Source organism: Phyllostomus hastatus, unplaced genomic scaffold (assembly GCF_019186645.2).
Source record: "Phyllostomus hastatus isolate PE091 unplaced genomic scaffold, TTU_PhHast_1.1 phas_scaffold_585, whole genome shotgun sequence".
NCBI lineage: Eukaryota > Metazoa > Chordata > Mammalia > Chiroptera > Phyllostomidae > Phyllostomus > Phyllostomus hastatus.
Genome location: NW_025334037.1, coordinates 14,608,446 through 14,630,144, shown reverse-complemented (window position 1 = coordinate 14,630,144; position 21,699 = coordinate 14,608,446). Strand labels below are relative to the sequence as shown.

General features: G+C 41.3%; 1 protein-coding gene across 6 annotated transcripts in view; it reads left to right on the top strand.

Moving 5' to 3' along the window:
• The window catches only part of BDNF (brain derived neurotrophic factor), a 54,197-nt gene extending 32,762 nt beyond the window's left edge, over positions 1-21,435 (top strand). For 4 of the 6 annotated variants that reach the window (XM_045825433.1, XM_045825435.1, XM_045825436.1 and 1 more), the window contains exon 2: positions 20,163-21,435. In XM_045825433.1, the coding sequence (XP_045681389.1) occupies positions 20,163-20,927 (765 nt within the window). In that variant the 3' untranslated portion in view covers positions 20,928-21,435. Of the gene's footprint in view, positions 1-7,643; positions 7,664-9,439; positions 9,556-20,162 lie in introns of those variants that run through there. The other 2 variants (XM_045825437.1, XM_045825438.1) reach the window with 2 other exon arrangements.
• Positions 21,436-21,699: the final 264 nt, after the last annotated feature.

The window sequence follows — 21,699 nt, the reverse complement described above, 5'->3', positions numbered from 1 at the left end:
TGACTTTCTTAAAACTTGGAAGTGTCTGTTATTCTAGAGCCTATGATTGTTCTTCAGAATCAGTCTCCTGTAAAAATTTAGGGGAGCCCTCACCGTTGCTGTTCCCAGCAGTATCAGAGGCAATGAAGTCTTGCTCTAGTGATGTGCCGCAGCAGCACTGGTACTGAAACCAAAATTCATTGGTTTGCCATCACTAACATTCCTGCGTGATTGTATTGGCTAAAGTCATATCTAGACAAGATTTCACATTTCAGTAATAATCTCATCTAAAGGCTAATGTTCTATGCATTAAAAAATGCATCCACAGGTGTCATACTGTTTGATTCTACAAATAATCTTTGAAAAGAGATGGGGTGGACCTTATTCCTAATAATAGATGAGGAAACTGAAGCTCAGGGTAGCTAAAAATAACTTGATCCAAGATGCACAGCTATTGAACCAGAGTGACCCAACCCTCTTACCACTACTCTGGCTGTCTACAACCATGACCTCCTATGTTCAAGAAAAAAACCGTATTCCACCCTTGAGGCATTAATGTGAGTGCCCCACAGAGGTGTAGGCCAGTATTGTCACCCACTCTCTCCTTAGAGCTGAGGTTGGCAAACCTCTGTGTGCCATGGAGGAAGAGGATGATGGGAAGATTTAAAAAAATGTTTATTCTAAGGATTCTTTAAATTTAGTTTTCTTTTTTAGGGGAGAAAACCTCTTTTAAAGAGTGGAAAGAATGTAATTTTTTATGTCTTGTTCCTTAAACTTCAAAGTTGGAATTTTGCTTAAAGCTAAAGATCCTAGTAAGTGAACTTTTGGAGAACATAACATAGAGCTGAATTTTTTTGTAAAATACAGATACCAGCTCCTAGTTCCTGAGATTCATAGGTCTAGGATAGGACTTGGGTCTATATTATGTTTATTATATTATGTTTAGAAACTTCTTTGAGTGGTCCGGATGTACAGGAAAGTTTGAATTGCTGCACTAGAAGCCAAATAAATTGAATATCCAGTGATTTAGAGAGACCATTTATTTTATTGTCCCAATACTTGAATTACAGCAGGGTTAGAAGAGATTTGCAGCCTTCTATGTAATCATAAATGCAGTGGCTTTGAGAGCGAGGACCGCTAAAGATATTCTTCTGATTGAAAAGATATTTCCTAATCAGGAACTTACACGTGAGAGCAGAAGGCCTGGGACACCGTTCCTGGGCCCAAGAATCGAGTTGAATTCCAGGTCCACCACTTACTAGGTCTGTCACCTTGTACAGATTATTTCAAACCTCTGTGCCACCACCTCATGACAGGGTAGTGGTAAGGATTAAGTGTGTTTATACATGTAAAAGTGTGCTCAGACCAGTGCTGGCAGAGTAAATGCTTAATGGGTTTCAGCATCATTTTTGGCACTTTCCAGCCCTAAAAGAGCATCTTTTTATGATTTATTATCAAGACCATTAAAAACTTCATCAGCATGTTTATGCCTGAATTTGCTTCACTTTGTACCAAAGTTGACAAGAGCAAAACTGTTGTGTTGTAATCCTTGAAGTCTATTTTGTTTATTCATCATTCTCTCCTTTCATTCATCTGAATCCTACTAATTTCAGCAAGACCCACTCTGGCTCTGCTTCCTCTAGAAAGACTCCTGCTCGAAGTATACATGCCCTGTCTGAATTCCTAGGTCATTGCTTGTCTACATCTCCCAACTTAGTAGTCAATTATATAACAGTTGTACAGCCTTTAAATCATTGTTGGGTGTCTTCTCTGTGACTGTGGATATGATGCTTTTGTCTAGAAAAATATTCTGGAATATCCTACTCAGGATAGTTTTGGACTTTAAAGACACATTTCCTAAATAGACTCTTCATGAGGCAGCCCAGGCTTGACACCTGTAGCACCTGCATTCCTGGACCTGGTGATTAGGTTTAATTCCAGGCCCACCACTTACTAGACCTGTGGTTTGGGGCAACTTACATTCTCTATGCCTAGAATAATGTTAAGGGAAATCCTTTTCCCCCATCCTCTATTTCCACAAAGGGACCTGCTTCCTAAAAGGGACACAACGCTCTCAGAGGAGCATCCTGGGCTCTTCTCCTGTCCCTATTACTTGCTCCTTTCCATGAGAAGAGGAGTGAGTAGTCTGACCTGCTAGATCTGTCGTCTGCTGGGCTCTCTGGCATGTAAACCAAAGCAACAAACCACTGCACTTCTCTCTCCGAGGGACCACCATAGCCACAGTCATAGCTTCTTGGCTTTCTAGCCAGTCAGTATGCAGTAAGCAATAAGCCCAGAGCTGGTTTCTCTCAGGTCCGGTCAAGACCTTTGCTCTTTTCAGTTCCCAGTTTTCTGCCTCCAGTTCAGTGGGTTCCAGGGCCTTGGTTTGAGATGGTAGCAAACAGGCCCCACTGTGTTTTCTAACACAGCTTTGCTAACATGAGGCTGACTGACCCTGTATTGTGATTCCCACTTAGCAATTTGTTTCCATTCTGATTTCCATTCAGAATCCTGAAGAGAGGAAGCATGGTTGCCCTAAATAAGAACTAGTAGGAAGTTGAATAAATGGTTATTTTTTAAAAAGTTGAATGAGATAGGGTCTCTGTCTCAGAGAAGTTGGCTTATAAGTTAGCTTTTTTCTCTCCTATGTATTTGAGTCTTAACTCTGCAATTAAAATTGTAAACCCTTTGAAAGCAAAAGCTATGTGTCCTGTATTATCTTAGTCCCCGTAGCATATAGACAACTGATGGACACATACATAGTAGCTGGTACCATCGGTACTTGCTAAGTAACTCAGCATGTCCTTCCTTCATGGAAAAGAAACAGATTTCAGCATTATCATATTCAACTAGGAAAGCACTTTGAATGGGAAATCAGTGCTAGGTAAGTATCCATAAGTGAGTCTTTTGGTTTCCAGCTTCCCAAAAGGTCACCAACATTTGGTTCCCAAAAGGTCACCAACATTGAACTCTTTATGGGTACACAAGACAGGTCTTTGCTTTATGGCTTGTAGGTGCTAAGAGGTCAGTAGATCAAGTAATATAATCTTTTACTGCACAAATATGATCTATATTGTACAAAAATCTGGTCCAACAGACTCCTCTCCCCTGTAACCTTCCCCCTGCCCCACCTTCCATTTCTTTTTGGGAGGATGCCCTTGTGCATTTGGTCAATAACAGCATCCACTACCTTGAATTTTAATTGTTGGTTAAGGTGTCTAATCCACTATCCTTCCCTCCCCTTACCAGTGAAGTCCCCACAGCAGGGATTCTCTCTCACTCATTTTAGTGTCCCCACTATCTGTGCTCAGAGAATGTCTGTTCAGTGAACAAAACGTTAAAAGGTAAATTTGTGGGGAAGACTAAGTCACAGTCCTCCTCAGCTGTAAGTCTGGCAAGTTGACATCCAAAAGAAGGGCGTTCATGGATAACCCAACCACAGAAGAATGGGCGATCTTTCTAGCTCTGAACAGGGAAGAGGCAGAAGTGGAGCTTTAAAAACATTTGTGGGGTTTTTTTTTCCTCTCATGAAAGAAGCATGGGCTATGTCTGGGCTTTCTTCACGTGAGGGAGTGACAGAAACATAGCTGGTTATGACCTTCAGCTTCAACTGAGCGACCAGAGCTCTGCTGATGAAACATGAGCTTGTATCCCTGACCCTGACATACACCTTGGAAGTGTCAGCTTATTGTCTCTGTGTTCCCGTAAACATTTTTTCAAAAGAATTGTTTTTGGTCTCGTGAACCTCTAACTCACTGGTTAACCATGTCAAATTGACCATTTGGAGTAAGATGGAAACCCTTCCCTCAAGAGCTACTGATAATTAGCTGGGGGTGCACCCACCTCCTTAGGTCTCTGATTCTCATTATGCTTGGGAATCAGTGATGGTTTAAACCCAGGATTCAGTCACTCAAAGAATCTATTAAGAACTACAAACTTAATTTATTCCCACTTTACACGAAGCAGCCTTGAAAATAATTTTCCTAAAAGCAAAGTGCATCTAAACCTGGTACCTTCTTAATAACTTACATTGAGTGAATAAATGAATCATTAATTAAATAGAATGTATTATTTTTAATTTATTTTTTAAATTTTTATTGCATTTTTCATTAGCATTTAGTTCTCTTATACCCCCTTCTCCTCTGCAATTACCACACTGTTGTCTATGTCCATGAAGAATGTATTATTTTTATCAGAGATCGTTTAAAAAGCCTTTTTTTGCTAGAGGAGACACAGACTTGAAATGATATGAGAGTAAGCCTCCTTGTGAAATTTTTGTAAGGAAATATGGTCTGCTATGAAACATGAAGCTGGAGGTGAGAGGATGTTGTATTTGACTCAAAATGGCATTGGGGCTAGTGTCTCAGCATGGCCTAAAGTCAAGGTCAGGCATTTATTTAGAGGTGGTCCCAGAATGCATTGCACCATGTGAACGACTCAGACCCAGCTGGAATCAGACGCCTTGAAGGAGGACCTTCCATACAACAGAAAGGAGCTCTTCTTTTTCTGCATTCTGTATGCAGCCTTCTGGTTTCCTAACTAGGCCTCTGGACAGAAGTTAGGGCACTTCCAGTAAACTTCCGCCTGTGGTTACCTCCCGCCTCTTGGAATGTTTCACTTTGGAAGATGAGGAAAGCCGCCTTAGAATTTTCATGAGTTTAACATCGCACTGCAGCTTTGGCCTTCCATTAATGGGAGATCTGCTTTCCAGATGACTGTACATATGGAGATGAGATTTTTTTTTACCTTTTCAAAAGAGTGGCTTTTCATTCAGGTTCTAAATTTGGCGTAAAAGGTCCTCTAGGGAGCATTTTCAGAAGTGTTTGATGTTTGTATCTGATTAGGGGGGATAGTTGGAGGCTTACCTGTGTGTGACAGGCACATGTGTCCAATAACTATACTGATCACAAGGAGTAAGGGCCATTCTTTAGGATCATTTACTTGACATGGATCTTGCATTTGTATTCACATCTGTATCCTTAGAGCTTGCTCCTATATATGCCCTCCCCGGTTTCCTGGTTAAACTTACAGAATTTGCAGTATGTTCAGTTGCAGATGACCACATGCGGAGTCATTTAACATGTTCTCCTCTTCAAGTCTTTCTTTTGTCAGCCTGCCCATGTTTTCTGTTTACCTTTATATTCCATCTTTTGGAACTTTTCTTTCCTTCCCACCAACTTGGTGTGTCAGGCAATTTTGGAGAGTGAGTCTCATTCCCCTCCTACATCTGGTTGTGGTCACCCCTCAGACTGGTGTGTGCACAGCAGTTCTTTGTAGAGCTGGCCTTGAGAGTTCACAAAACCCATTTCCATGTGTTGCTGTCCCTTGGCAAGATGCTGGGAGTCAGGCAGGGCAGGAATTCCATGTCCTCATCACAGATCTGAGGCAGCTGGTCCTTGGATTGGTTCACCCACAAAGGAGCATCCATGAATGGACCTGATTTGCTGATTAAAAATGGCCAATTATCAGCCATTTCAGAGGGCCAACTTAATAGCAAGTGGGAAAAGTGGGACCGGAACTCAGGTCTGTAGCCCCCAGCTCCAGAGACCATCCTTTATACCCAGCTGTCCTACCTTGTCTTCCAACAAAATGTCCCAGAAGTTGAGACAGCACCCACCAGGCTTCTTGTTCGTCCCCAGCACCAGGCACACAGCAGGGGACCTGGTGTAAATCTCTCGAGTCTGCCTGTAGCGTCGGAGCAGTGTGGAACAGCCTTTGGGGCCAAAATGAAGGCCCCGGGTTAAACGTGTTTAAAAATTTGGTCATTCTTTAATTAATTTTTTGACAGTTAATTTATTTACATGATTTAAAAATCGAACTGCTAGTTTAAAAGTCTACGTGGAGAAGTCTCGCCCCACCTGCATGCCGTTCACCCATTTCCCCATCTAGCACATGCCATCTCTACGTGGCCGCTTGTATTAGCATCCTGTGAGCCCTTTAGTGTGTTTTATGGAAAGACAAGTAAATAGCGATACATATTGTTTCCCTCCCATTTTTTAAACAAAACGTGGTGTCTCATACAGACATTGTTCTGCACCTTGCTTTTATCACTTGCCAGTATATTTCACAGAGCTTTTCATTTCAATATATGGGAGCTAACTTGCTCGTTTCAGTTATATGGTCTACTGTAAGTGTGCACTCTAGCTTATCTACTTTCCTGCAGCTGGAGATTGGGATATTTTTAATATTTTTTGCTATTATATGTCTGGTTGCAATTAATTAACTTGTGCATGTCTATGTTTATGTACATATACATATATATCATTTTTTACATGTGCACCTACCTATATCTGCACATTTATTTATTCTCAGGAGTGGACTTGCTGGGTCAGCAGGAAAATGCATCTATAACTTTGATAGATGTTGCCTAATTACCCTACAAAAGGCTGGACTGGTTTGTACTCCCACCATCAGTGTGTGAGAATGCCCGTTTCTCCACAGCCTCACCAATAGAGTGCATGTCCACCTGAAAGGTGAGCCATGCGAGGCGAACACCTAAGCGTGACATCTTAGTGTCTGACCCTGCCCCTCGTTTGCAGGGGGCATACTGCACTGTTCCCGGAGCCGGTGCAGCCATCAGTTCCAATGGAAATAATGCCTCGCTGTGGCCAGGGGCAAATGCCAGCTCTAGTGACACACATGGAATGGACCCACATTGCCACTTGCCGAATCTCCTGCAGTGGAAAGTTGAGTGTGCATTCATTATTCACCTAACCAGTAATGCTAGATCCAAAGAGCACGGCAGTGTTTACTGGAACAGAAAGGGAAATGGTACCACCACAGTGCACTGTGGACCAGACTTTCAATGCTTGTTTCCCTGCTGTTAATGTTGGTTCTAGGGACTAACATCAAGAGATAGATCCCAAATCTCAGAGGAGGTCTTGGTAAAACTGGAACTTTTGTGCCCAAGGGGATGCTCTTTTAAAGAATGATTTTGCACCTCTCCCAAGATTTATAATGAAGTAATTAGTACTTGATAGGATAAATTAAAACTACCAGGGTGCAATGTCAACATATAAGTATCATGCAGTATTGCTAGATTTCTCTCCCTAACATTGCCGGGCAATTTGCTGCACTGTACTAATAGGGTACCCTGTAAAAACACGATTTGTACCTTAGATGACATCTCCACATTTGAAAAACATATCCTCCAGGTCATCCTCACATCACTCCTTATCATTCTCATTGAGAAGATTGATTTTCAACCTTATTTTTCCCTGAGGACGGGGCATTCTGTTTAGGAAAAAAAATTTTTTAGTTTCACTGCATAGGAAGGTGGGCTCAATGGAGCCAGACAGAATGGTTCTGTGATCCAAAGGGACCTTTTTCACAGAATTTTCGACAGGGCCACTTTAAAAAGGAAAGCCACTCCTCTTTAAAGGCCTGGTTTCACTTGGGGAGTTGCACTGATGACTGTATCTAGACTTCACCAGAAATAATTCCTGGGCGCAAGGGTGGACTGCCAGGCGCTGCTGACACGCCACTGACAAACAGATGATTTCTCTTGTTAATACCTGCGAAGGCTTTCACAACAGGCCTTTCCAGTTTTGTTCTCAGGCTCCTTGCAGTTGCTTTTCTAGAAGTCTGCTCTCTTCCAAGGGCCGACTATGCACAGAGGCAAGGCGTTCTGTCTTTTGTGCCCTCACCCTCTAAGCCGCCACAAATACTCAGGACATCAGCCCAGGTATATGATTCGCACCAACTCAGTCTGGCTGTGAGGTCCATTTTGCCTTTGCTGTTCATACCGAGGGTCTCTGGGTGCCAGATTGGTAGGTCGCAGAAAAACCACGTGAGGTGTCTCCTCCGTGACCCTTGTTCCTTTGGCTGTTTTGACTTGATCGCTGTCCTTGGCACAATCTGTGAGGCGTGCTGTCTGTACACCCTGGACCGTCTGTTCTTAGTGGTCCTAACTGAAGTACTTGTCTGAAGTACTCCTTTAGAACAAATTTCAGGTTGTCTCACTGTACGTTTTACTCACATCTCAGACCTTCAGCTCCATTCTTGAATAATAATTACAGGACAAATGGTTTGGTCACAAGTGGGGTGGCCTAGGGAACCAGGTCTCCAGACTTTGAGGGTTGGGTTTATGGAAAGAAAGATTTTATGTCACTTGGGTCTTGGCTGAAATCATTCTTACTCACGTGGTGTTGACACAGGAGAATTTGGCAGTTGTGGTTACTGGTCTGATCTGTCTCAGTACGCGAAGAGATCTTCTTAGGGGGAAATGTTCTGACATTTCAAGCAAATTGTGTTCATATAGTTTTGACACCATGCCCTACTAAGTATGCAAGCATGGCCAGTGCCTTGAGGGAGCAGTTAATATTGGGAAGAGGAGAGGAAAGTAGGAACATCAGGGTTGTATTCAACCTCTGTGGAAACAGTGTATAAACAAACTGCTTATCAGGAATGATCATGTGGGGCTTTGCTTTAAATAAATAATCTGTGCATGGAGTCTGTAGGATCTCTCTGCCAAGTAGACCTCCCTCAAAATAGAAGACACCACATCCACATCTGACCCCATGTGGAAAGAGGCGTGGAAGTCAGCCCCGGTTCGAATTCCATTTCTACCACATGCAGGGTGTATGGTCTTAGGCAATTTACTCTACCTTTCTGAGCCTCAGCCATCCCCATAAACTGTGCATAATTAGATTATTTACGCCATAGCTAATACATGTTAACTATTATTTTAAATCATTTTTTAACACAAAGAGAAGTTTGATATTACTTACAAGCCCAGCTTCCTGGAGCATTTTTCAAAATCCCCTCCATACACACCACCACCACCACCACCAACAACAACAACTCTCTGCTTATTTATGGGCACTGTGCAGGAACACAGCCCTTTCTACATTGCTCAGACTAAATACATTGGTGTTTTGAGTTTGCATATCTTCTGTAGGAATCAATGTTTAGTGAAAAGGGATGGCGACAAACAGATGTTCTCACAGCCCTGATGCTCGTGGAACCACAGAATTGAATGTTTCCAGATAGGTGCGTGCTATTGGCTTAAGTGATGTGGGTATTTTCTGACCAGCCATATGGATCTTTTGTCATCTGAGATGTTAATATTTTCCTTGTATTTTATAGTAGCTCTGGAGCACGGCCAGTTTCTTGAATAGGGTCCACATGGCTCATTATGCACAGGGCCTGGAAACCAGCTTCCTCGTGCTGTTCAGATGAGCAGGGACACTTAGAAGAGTTGTGGGCTGGGGTACAGCCGTGAACAGGGGAACACATTCAATTATTTTTGCTCCTGCAGTTAGGGACAAACAATGAGAACTTCCCTGTGCTTTACAGTAAGTAATTAAAAGAAATTATAGAGTTGGATGCAAAAATAACCCGAAAGACAACTAGCTGTGTGGAACCACCAGTTTTCCCTATGTGCGCAGGTTAATCCTTGCTAACGCTTAGAACACTGAGTTTCTACAGAAAGACTTGCATGTCCACACATGTTCTGGCATCTGCCCACACGCTTCCGTGCGCTGTGACTGTGCATCCCAGAAGAATGGCTGTGGTGTGTGCATTTGCACTTCAGTGGAATTTAACAAACTGATTCCTGAAAATGGTCTCATCAAGGTGAGCAACGGAGAGCTAATAGCCTTCTCTCGCTAATTTTATCTTTCCCCTAGGATTTCTTGATAGTGGTTTTAAAAGGAATGCTATTCTTTGGTCTCTAGAAGCAATTTATCTTTCCAGTTTATCCCCCGCCACACCTACATTCACCTCTTTTGCTTTTTTAAATTTAATGTTCCATGTCCTTCAGAGAATAGGGTCATGTCTACAGAGGTCTCTTCATGGGGGGTGAATTAGTCATTCCATTCTCATTTGAGTCCTTCTGAATTAATGATGTTGAAGCCTTCCAGTTTGCACCTACTTCTAATTATGTACAGATATTCCTTCTATAATGGAAATTGCTCAGGTAACTAATTAACCACAGGAATATGTTGGCTATGGAAAATTTCAGGAGCACCCTCTGTGGAAAAACTGAGAAGGGCATGCCCCACCATGGCTCTGGGGTCCACTAGGAGTGTGGCTGTGCAGTGTCGTGGCTGGTGGGTGTTGGCTCCCAGCTGTCAGAGCTCCCACAGCACCCCCTGGCAGGAACTGCGAATGTCCGGCAACGCCCTGAGAGCGACCTGTTGATTCAAAGAAGCCACCTTTGAAAAGGGGATTGAAATGGGACAGACCACTCTGAACTTTCTGCCTTTGTCTTGTTTTATCATTTTAATCATAATTGTTCTGGCACGGTCCCAGTCTCCACATTATGGCAAATTTCTTTTCTTCTAGGGGATTCCCTTTATTCTCTGCTCTCAGAGATTTACGGCATGTTCTCCCCTGAGGGACAAAGAATGCAGTTGCGTCAGCCTTGCTTTGTTTATTTATTTTGTTTTATTATTATTACTTTTTGATACAGTGCATGCTTATCCCTAGATCCAAGAACTCTGAAGACAGTGCTCTGAGATGCTTTCACAACATCCCCTGTTAGTGTAGGTGCGCCTTGTTTGTCATTCGGAGGTGACAGCCCCTTAGCTGTGTTGACATCTGTACTATGTGGGACTCAAGGTGGAACCCAGTAATACTTGGGATACTGCCTGGGAAAATAGTATTCTGTGCCATCTTAGCCCTACCCACTTGTAAACGATTTAGCAGCAACACTAAGAGGGCGCCCAGTAGGAGTCATTTGCATTTGTACCGGTGAGCTTGGTGACTTCTCGGTGTTTGGAAACTAGCTTGTAAAAAGCTGCAGCTTACTGGACCAGTTTCTCGTTCTGTTTATGGAACTACCCCATTGATTCCATCATAATGTTCAACTCAAAGAAAATGTTTGTCCTTTTCTTTGGAAATGTGGCTTTTTTTTTTCTTTTACCCATTTGGGTACTTTAGTGTCCATCCTAAGTGTTGGAGCCCAACTGAGAAATCAGGTTGCCTGTAGAGACACAGGGTAGGGTTGGTGAGGGGATTAGAGACTTCATAGTTACTCTAACGCATTTTAGGATTTTGTTGCTGTTGCTGCTGCCGCTGTTTTATTTTGTAAGTTTTCTGTTTTCTTCTTCATTTTTAATTTCATGGTACTTGGTAGGAGATAAGGAGAGCTCTTTTAGGACAAGTCTAGAAACTAAAGAATCTCTATTGACTGGGTGAGCCAGTCCTGCCTCTGTCTCACCATTTGAGGATAGAAAGAACTCATGAGGATCAGAGACATCTGGCTGCAAGTAATATTAATGTGTCCGGAAATCTGCCCCCTGCTGTAGCTGCTCCTGTCGTTTCCAGTGTGATTCTGATTAAGCGTGTGATGTTAGGCTGTGTGATTGATCAGGGAGGCCAATTATGCCTGCGCTTGCCTTACAGCATTGAGATAAAATTAGTGATTGAGTGGAAGTCCAGATTTAGATTAGTAGTATTCTATAAATTCTCATTCAACTAATAATGTGTACAGGTTTATCCTGCACTTTATGGTATCAATACAATAGTGGCCAAAGCCAGTGGACCTAAGGGAAACCCAGATTTTATGTAACACCATTACAAAAGCAAAACTGTGTTTCCCACATAATAAGTGTCCCCATAGGACAAGGTGAACCCAGGAGGAAAGATGACAGGGAAGCCTCTGGTATGCTCAGAATGTGCCACCGTATTTAAGTTTGACTTTAACACTTGTATTTCCTTTCTTTTTATCATTTAGTCCAATGCTTCTCAACTTCAATAATAATATGGATCACCTTGAAGTACATGGATCTTGTGAAAATACAGATTCTGATTGAATGGATGGGGCGAGTGGGCGAGCTTTCTATTAAAGATGTATGCAAATTTATCTATCAAATGAATGCTTCAGGAAATAACACCTTTTTTCATGGTAGTTACATGTGCCTATCACTCTAGGTCTGGACTAAGAACCGGCAGTTTCTCCGGCACTCTTGGTGAGGCCGAGGGATGTCTGCCAGTGCCCACACCATGGGCGTACTGGAGGCCCAGGGAGTGCTGTGGCATGAAGGACTGTTTTGTAGGAAGTGTAATTGGATACCCTGGACCTAAATTACATTATGGTTAAAAACTACCTTTTTAAAGGCACTTCCTTTAAAGCTTTGAAAGAGCTGCATTATCAGATATCATTTACTAAAATATTTATTGGTTTCAGTTGGCTGGTCATTCAGGTAAGTAGGTGAGCAGCTATAATGATCATTAGCTTCTCCCCTCCCCCTCCCCCCCTTTTTTTTTGTGGGTTCCTACTACCAGTTCTTTTCTTTGAGGACTGTGAAGTGTTTTTGTTTTTAGTCTTTTTAACTAAGGAATATATAGCTAATGAGAAAGTACTACAGGAATAATGCAGATGGATGGCAGAAACTGGAGCCTGTAGTTGAAGGCCTAATTTTCCTTTGGAATCTGAGGTTCTGACCTTGTTCTATCAGGGGAACCACAGCGAGTAGATGAGTTGATTAAAAACTCTGTTCCTTTTTCCCTCCTGTACGAAATGGGGATAATTATAGTTACCTATACCTCCAGGGTCCTATGAGTCTTAATTACTTAATATTTGCAAAGTGTTTGGAGATCTTTGAATTAAAAGTGCTGAGCAGTGGAATCCAAGTTCAGTATAAGAAGAAGAAGAATGAAAGTTTATATTTTCGCCTTCCTTTCACCTTCCTCCATGCCGTCTTTTCAGCCAACCCAGACATTACTCACGGTTACCACCCAGCCCAGTGCACTTCGCTCTCTAACTGTGTTTCTTTTGCAACTCACTTCAGCCTGAAAATGAAGGAATGAACGCATGAATGAATGGATTAACTGTAGAGATATATCCCAGCCCTTAACCCCAAACCAAATTTAAATAACTACTTAATGTTTATCTCTAAAGTTCAGTAGTCACTAGGAATAAAAATCAAGGAATTAATTTGTGTCTTCCAGTTTATCATTCTCTCCGGTCCTCCTACACATGGTGATGAGCAGGGCTTCCTGAAGCATTCCGCTTGGAAACTCTCACCGGCTCTTTTGTGCCTATAAGGCAGGTTCCAAACTCTTTAGCATCATTTTCAGAGCCTTCCAGAATCTGAATGTCATTCGCTCTTATTTCTATTTCATGCCAGAACTCTTCTCTCCAGAAATGTACTCCATGCTTACCCACTCCCATGCTTTTAGCTAATCTGCAGCCCATCCATTGGTCTTTTCTGGATATGTTTAAATCCTTTCTCTCCTTTGCAGTCTTCGTTACAAAGCATCCTTTATTCTCTAACAGGAAGTAACCCCTTTCTCTTTACGGAATTTTTATCCATACCCTTCATGGGTTGCTTCTAGAAATATTTGACTTATTTACATATATATCCTAGACTATAAGACTTGAAAAGTAGATTCCATGTCTGGTGAGTGAACAAACAAAAGTAAGGTTAATCCATGTACGTAGTTAAGCTGGACACAAACTAAAGGTTATATTGATTTGCAAGATTTCGTTAAGGTGGTCTTTTGGTAGGTTTGCACCTTGTATGTTAGGGATTAAATATTAATTGATACTTTCTTCAGTATTACCTTGTCCTTGTTGCTTATAGAACCAAGACACCATCCATATCTTTAAACTGTGTTTGATTGCATGCTTATCGACAAAACCCAAAGGTACTGTGAACAAAGCTTTGCATTTTTTTCCCTGTGTGCCTGAATTATCCATACTATTGTTTGGTTCCCCTTCTTAACTTTTGCCATGGAAATTTGGTTCTAACATGTCTAAATTTTTCCAAAGCTTTTCTTAGAGAAAGATTGCATTGTCTAAACTTCCATTCACTGAACTAATCAAGCCTTAAAGTTGAAAGGTCTCAGAGACCATGATTAAGCCGATACTACAAAGTAGTATCTAATTGGTGCTGCCTTTAGAAAGTTGGGTGCTAGGATACACAGAACAGCAGAAAATTGTGTCCATATTGTATAAACTCTTTCTTTTGACCACCCTTTGAAGCATAGCCACTATCTATTCCCTGCAGTTGAATATTCTAAAATGGACAGCATGTCCTGATGCTAAAAGCTTAGACAAGAAGACAGATGACCTATTAGCTTTGTGATATCTGACAGGTTACTTAACCTCACTGAACCATAATTGCCTCATCTGTGTAATAGGGGTAACAATTCCTGTTCTGTCTCCTTGTAACAACCAAGTTAGATGATACTTGCAAATATTCTCTAGTCTTTTAGACAAATGCAATTTTTATTACACCAGCAGAGCATGCTGTCATGGTTAGTCATCTGGTTGAATGTTCAAGGCTTGTGAGTTATGTTTAAAACTAATCTTTATTCCTTTTTTATTGATTTCCTTTTTAGCCCTATATACCATATTTAATTATTGAGAGTTGGGCTGAGAAGACTTTCCCAGCATTTTAGAGATGTGGTTGACTTGATTGTAATTGTACACTGTTGTAAGCATTGGAGCAGAATTACACAGCACCAATGAATTTATTGTGTATAAACAGATATATAAACTAATGATCTCCTTAGCAATATTGTGCAGCTTCTTTGTCTTTTGTGTAATAGACTTATAAGAGTGGCTAAAACATAAGAATTTTATTGATGAGGTCAATTTTTAAAAAGGAAGTTAAAGGACTGAAAATTCCAAATTTTACTGTTATGATTATTACTGAGTACTTTCCAAGTGTTCTTTTGAACATAGGAAGTGGTAGAGGTAGTTAATATGTTGTAGTATTATTTGCTTAATTGTTCAAGTAAAGTTTTACCCTGTTAGAGAAACTCCAGAAGTTGCTCATGGCTGATAATTGCTATCCATCAAATTTCTTAAGGCTTGTAATTTGGGTTTAGCACAACCTGTACTTGATCTAATGATTTTGACGAGTTCACTGATGCTTTCCAAATGACATCATGAATGATGTCAGAACTGTCTTTTCTTATGGATTAATAAACTCATCAGCAAGTTGTCACTCAGTACTATTATTACATTATTCTGTGTTAAGCATTATGGGAGACATGATCCATTCCCTCAGAGAGCTTATCATTCTACTGAGGACTGACCACAATTAGCAAATATAGTTAACAATTAAAAAGCAAGTAGAGAATGAAGTACTAAATGAGATGTAATGTGGAATTTGAGAGGAGCAGGAGGATAGCATGTGCTGGAATAATTAGAGAAGGTATGCATATATGATTGATATTTGAACAGGGTCATTGGATATTTGAAGGATAAGCAAGATTTAGTCAGATAGAAAGACGTTTGCCAAGAGAAGGGAACAGGTCACTTGCAGGCGATAATGTGTATGGGGCTCTAAGGATTTTAGCCTGATCAGAGCTGGAGATGAAGCATTGAGTAATATGAGGTCTGTCCAGAAGGTATCTAGCCATGTAAAATGAAAGGCAGAGACATTTATTGAACATACAAAATACAAGAAACATTGTACATAGGACAATGACACCTCAGTCCCCTTCAAAGTAGGCACCTAGGGACCTCACACAGTTCTCCTAATCGCCATCAGCTGTCCTGTGATATTTTACTCAATTTCATTAAAGATCTGAAATCTCGTCCCTTTCAAAGGTGATTTTAGTTTTGGAAAAAGCCAGAAGTCACAGGGCACCAAATCTGGGCTGTAGTGGGGCTGAGTCATCTGGGTGATTTAATGTTTCACCAAAAAACTCTGCACAAGACCTGATGCATGAGCAGGTGCATTGTCGTGCTGAAGCTGACCATCACTATTTGCCCATAGCAACAGCCTTCTCAATTAATCATCTGAATAGTTTCTGCAGAGGAATGTTCAGCCTTATGCAAAACTTGATGCAGATTCATTGCTCTACTCGCTCAGTCATTTTGAATGTTATGGCCACACTCTATACATGTTTACTCAACAACGTTTATTGCCCCCACTGACTAGTACAGTGAAGGCGCCATTGTTCACACATGTGCAATCCAGTCCACTCTTGGCTGCCTGGTTACATTGATGTTGTGCAAACCATTCTTGCTATATTAACAACAGTTGGACTTTTTCTGGACAGACTTCATATACAGAGTTAGGTAAGTAGGGTGAGGCCAAATTCTGAATACCAGATTAAAAAGGTTAGATTTGATCTGGTAGATAAAAAAGAAAAACTATTATAAGTTTTTGCATAAGAGAATGATAAGAGAACAGTGGTTATGTTACTGGTGAAACCCAAATTAGAGGGCTCCACCTCTGCTCTTGTCTCACTTGTAAGAGATGAATTCACGCAAAAGACAAAACGTATAGTGGAAATGAGGTAGCAAGTTTATATGTAAAATATGCTTGAGTACAAAGCTGCAGGCAGGTACCCAGCTAGTCTGAGTACCTCATCCATTGGGGTTTTAGGGGTTATATGCTTGCAGCCAGCCTCCAGGCTCCCCCTCCTCCTCTCTTCTTCTGACCTTGGGATTAACATACAGTTTCAAAGCCTGCCTTTCCCAGATAGTGGAAATTATACACAGAATTTTCAAAGGCTTCCCCTCCTCCTGCACGTTTATCATGGTCTCTCTTGTGATCATTGGAACACCTGGCAATCTTATTTGACTGGGCTCAGGACTGTTGAATTAGTGGATAAAATGTATCTCCCTTCCCCTCCCTGCCTTGGTTTGCTATCTATTCTGCCTAACAGTTAGTCAGGCAGTGGTTATTAGAGCCAAATGGAACAGAGAGGATGTCAAATGCATCAGAAGGACATCGTGGTCACACAATGAGATGGTGAGGACGGAGCCAAGAAAACAGCCATGGGATAGAGAGCAAGGGATAGACAGGAGAAATGTTTTAAAGGGAAAATGAGCAAGACCTCTCCTCTGACTGGATTTGAAAGCTATACAAGAAATGTATTGTCAAACTTGATTTCTAGACTTCTAGCTTATGGCTTGGGTGGCCCAAAGTATCAAGAAATCATTGTCAGAACCAGAAAAGTCAGGAAGTAGCATTGTTCTGACAAGAAGTATGGGTTCGGTAATAGATGCACTTGACTTCAAGGCCTTATAAATGAGTAGGCAGTTAGCATTGAAGAAGTGTCACTCAGTGGGGGCAGGGATAGGGCGGGGCTTTTCACCAGGTGGTTAATTACTGAATCTGTGCAGATGTTCTGCTTTGAGGAATGCCTGTGTTAGGCTTCAGGATGAAAGCCAAGTAGGATTTACTCAGATGCCATTTGTCCCTCTGAAATATTTGCTTGTGAAACTGATGAAGAAATGATATATAAAGTATGAACTATTTTCCTAAATGAAAAGTTATTAATATTAAGATAAATGAGACCAGTGAAAGGAAGAATAAACTTTTTTAAATATAGTGTCTAAAAATGTAACATGAAAAAACATATTTAAAAAATTAAAATGGAAAAAAAAAGACACATTACTGTGTTAGTGATAACAAAACAATTTTCCAGCTCTGTAGTTTTAAGATGCCTCCATACCATGGACCATTTTAAGCAGTTAGTATGGGCACTTAGTAAAGACTTATTTAACTTATTCTGCTTCATTAATTCTAAGGCACACATTTTCTTTTTCTTTAGCGTCTCTCAATTGTAGTTGTGTCTTCACAGCTGACGTCACTTTATTGCTCCTGCTGACTAGGCAGCAGTCACAGTTATTGCTTTCACCAGTTCTTTTGCTTAATTTTATTTATTACACATGCACAAAAGTTACAGATGATAAATGTACCCAAACAAGTGTACAATAACTCTTTTCAAAAAGTATACAATAACAGTTCTTCCCTGGCTGAAATGGCTCAGCAGATTGAGTGCTGGTCGGTGAACCAAAGGGTCGCCAGTTCAACTCCCAATCAGGACACATGCCTGGGTTGCCAGCCAGGTCCCCAATGGGGGAACATGCTAGAGGCAACCACACATTGATATTTCTCTCCCTCTTTCTCTCTCCCTTTCTCTAAAAATAAATAAATAAAATCTTAAAAAAACAATAACAGTTCTAACTGATAAAGTGAACAACAGTTTAATTGGCTGCTTTATTTTAATTCCTTAGTGGTACATAAAACACTATGTTTTATAATGACGGTATCTAAGATTTAATGACATATATATTAAAAGATAGCTGATCACAGCAAATCTCTACCAGTGTGCTAGAGATGGCTGGAGTGAAATATTCTAAATTTGCATTCTTTCATCGACCTACATTAGGTGTCCCTTGGGTTATTTTAATTTGGACTGGAAACATTAGGAGAAAAGATTTTCATTCAGTGGTGTAAGTACTGCCTGCCAGGAATAGAAACCTCCTTGGAGAATCCACTTCTTTGATAGTGCAGAATCCAGAACATTCACAAGAGTCCAGATATTTGCAGAATGGATGTCTATGTGTTATTCAAACTGGTGCACCCTTCCTAATCTCATACCACTGTGCACTCCAAGCAGTTCTGAGTATGCTTGCTCTTTGTGGAAAGTGAGTCTTTCAATGGAAAGACTCCTTATAGCTCCCTGACTTCAGTTTTATTCATGCCCAAGTAGCACAGAACTAGAAAGGCCCGCTCAGACCCTCCCAGCCACAACACTCCTGCAACAGATAGGACCGTGTAGCTAACTTGAAAAAGGGGAAGTTACGATTACACTCACAGTTGTCACTTAGTAACATTTCTGATTTTGTGTTTCTTATGACAGCCTAAGCAGAAATCATTAGTGTGCATCTACAAGGAATTGGACTGGTGATAATGTTTGGGGATAGAAACATCTGTGTGGCAGAAAATGTCATCTCTTGTAAAAATGGAGAGCAGAAACGTTCTCAAGACCAGAATTCTCAGCCATTTCTGCAGTGTGATATATTGACTGGGGGGCAGGCTGCAAATGGACAGGAAAAGGGTCCCATTTCCTACTGATTGGCACAGTGTGTGTGTGCCAAGTACGGCACATGTGCGTAAGTCCACACTCCAGATCTGGAATAAGAATAAAGTTAGAATACCTGGGCTGGAGGGATGCTTCTCTTACTACTAAGGGACACCATGCTTTAGGTAAGTGATTCTGAAGTCCTTCATCATCTGACGGTAACCTTGGGTTGGTCTATAGGTATGTTTTCATTTTGCTTGTTCATCCATTCTAATTGGCTTCCCAGAGCATGCTTGTAGATGTAGAGCCAAATTTAGAGTAAAGCAACCCTCTGGCAAACAGGAGAAGATTAATTTTGTGGTGTGCTATTAAGGGACTTCCCAGGAAACTTCAAAAATACAGAAAGAAGCACTGGCTGTCTATTCCCAAACGTGCAAAATGCCACTCAGCTTTTTAAAGGTATGATAAACTCAGGGTGTGTGCGCACACACACACACAGAGGACCCCATTTCCAATAGAAAGAAAAGCTGCACTTTCTTAGGTGGGTTCTCTGTATGAGCCAGAAAAGCCAAGGCATGAGGGGCTCAGAGAGTAATGGAGATAAATGTGGATCCACATATGGGAGGCATTTGAAATTGACTTCAGTGCCTTGTTAACACTGACTACTCCAGTTCTCTCTTAGGCAGACACATTGTTTTCATGATATCAGCCCCAGGCACAGACACATCATTAAAATCAAGGTATAGTAGATGATTTCTGTTTGGAAATAAGCAAAACATTTTCCGTTATGACCACCCAGGTGTAGTAGGAAAACACTGGAGCTGGGATTGGGAGAGCCCCGAATTTTAATGTAAACCTTCTTCATGATACAAGGCCAGTCCTCTAATCGATTGTGGGAGGGGAAAAAAGTCAATGGAAAGACTCCTTATAGCTCCCTGACTTCAGTTTTATTCATGCCCAAGTAGCACAGAACTAGAAAGGCCCGCTCAGACCCTCCCAGCCACAACACTCCTGCAACAGATAGGACCATGTAGCTAACTTGAAAAAGGGGAAGTTACGATTACACTCACAGTTGTCACTTAGTAACATTTCTGATTTTGTGTTTCTTATGACAGCCTAAGCAGAAATCATTAAAAATTTAACCTATAAAGCTGCTAAAGTGAGAGGAAGGGGGAAAACTTGAAGCCACAATTTTTTCACTTGCTTAGACCCGTCTAATGTTGGGTATATGTGCTAAGTCTCGGAGAAAACACTGCACGCCTCTGGTTTATATTAAACCACGTACATCACTCTACTGACATTAACTTGTGTCTGGTGCAGCTGGAGTTTATCACGGATGCATAAAAAACCTTTATCCTGCAGAATGGCCTGGAATTGCAATCAAATGGGTGGCACTGTGTCCCTGCAAAAGAAAGCCCTAACCTGTTATATGTCCTGTGTCTGCTTTCTCCCCACAGTTCCACCAGGTGAGAAGAGTGATGACCATCCTTTTCCTTACTATGGTTATTTCATACTTCAGTTGCATGAAGGCTGCCCCCATGAAAGAAGCAAACGTCCGCGGACAAGGCAGCTTGGCGTACCCAGGTGTTCGAACCCATGGGACTCTGGAGAGCGTGAATGGGCCCAAGGCAGGTTCAAGGGGCCTGACATCATTGGCTGACACTTTTGAACACGTGATAGAAGAGCTGCTGGATGAGGACCAGAAAGTCCGGCCCCATGAAGAAAACAATAAGGACGCGGACTTGTACACTTCCAGGGTGATGCTCAGTAGTCAAGTGCCTTTGGAGCCGCCTCTTCTCTTTCTGCTTGAGGAATACAAAAATTATCTGGATGCTGCAAACATGTCAATGAGGGTCCGGCGCCACTCCGACCCGGCCCGGCGCGGGGAGCTGAGCGTGTGTGACAGCATTAGCGAGTGGGTAACAGCGGCAGACAAAAAGACTGCAGTGGACATGTCGGGCGGGACGGTCACGGTCCTTGAAAAAGTCCCTGTATCGAAAGGCCAACTGAAGCAGTACTTCTACGAGACCAAGTGCAATCCCATGGGTTACACAAAGGAGGGCTGCAGGGGCATAGACAAGAGGCATTGGAACTCCCAGTGCCGAACTACCCAGTCGTACGTGCGGGCTCTTACCATGGATAGCAAAAAGAGAATTGGCTGGCGATTCATAAGGATAGACACTTCCTGTGTATGTACATTGACCATTAAAAGGGGAAGATAGTGGATTTATGTTGTATAGATTATATTGAGACAAAAATTATCTATTTGTATATATACATAACAGGGTAAATTATTCAGTTAAGAAAAAAATAATTTTATGAACTGCATGTATAAATGAAGTTTATACAGTACAGTGGTTCTACAATCTATTTATTGGACACATCCATGACCAGAAGGGAAACAGTCATTTTGCGCACAACTTTAAAAAGTCTGCATTACATTCCTCGATAATGTTGTGATTTGTTGCCGTTGCCAAGAATTGAAAACGTAAAAAAAATTTTAAAAAATAATAAATTGCATGCTGCTTTAATTGTGAATTGATAATAAACTGTCCTCTTTCAGAAAACAGACAAAAAAAAACCCAACAACAAAAATTTGAACCAAAACATTCTGTTTACATTTTAGACAGTAAGTATCTTCGTTCTTGTTAGTACTACATCTGTTTTACTGCTTTTAAACTTCTGATAGCGTTGGAATTAAAACAATGTCAAGGTGCTGTTGTCATCGCTTTACTGGCTTAGGGGATGGGGGATGGGAGGGGAGTATTTTTGTTTGTTTTGTGGTTTTTTTTGTTTGTTAGTTTTTTTGTTTTGGTTTTGTTTTGTTTGTTTGTTTTTCTTTTTTTAGTTCCCACAGGGAGTAGGGATGGGGAAAGAATTCCTTCAATATATATTCTGGTTGATAAAAGACTCATTTGTATGTTGTAAAGATGTTTGCAATATCCATCAGATGACTGGAACGTGAATAAAAATGAAGGCAACTGAATGAAGCGC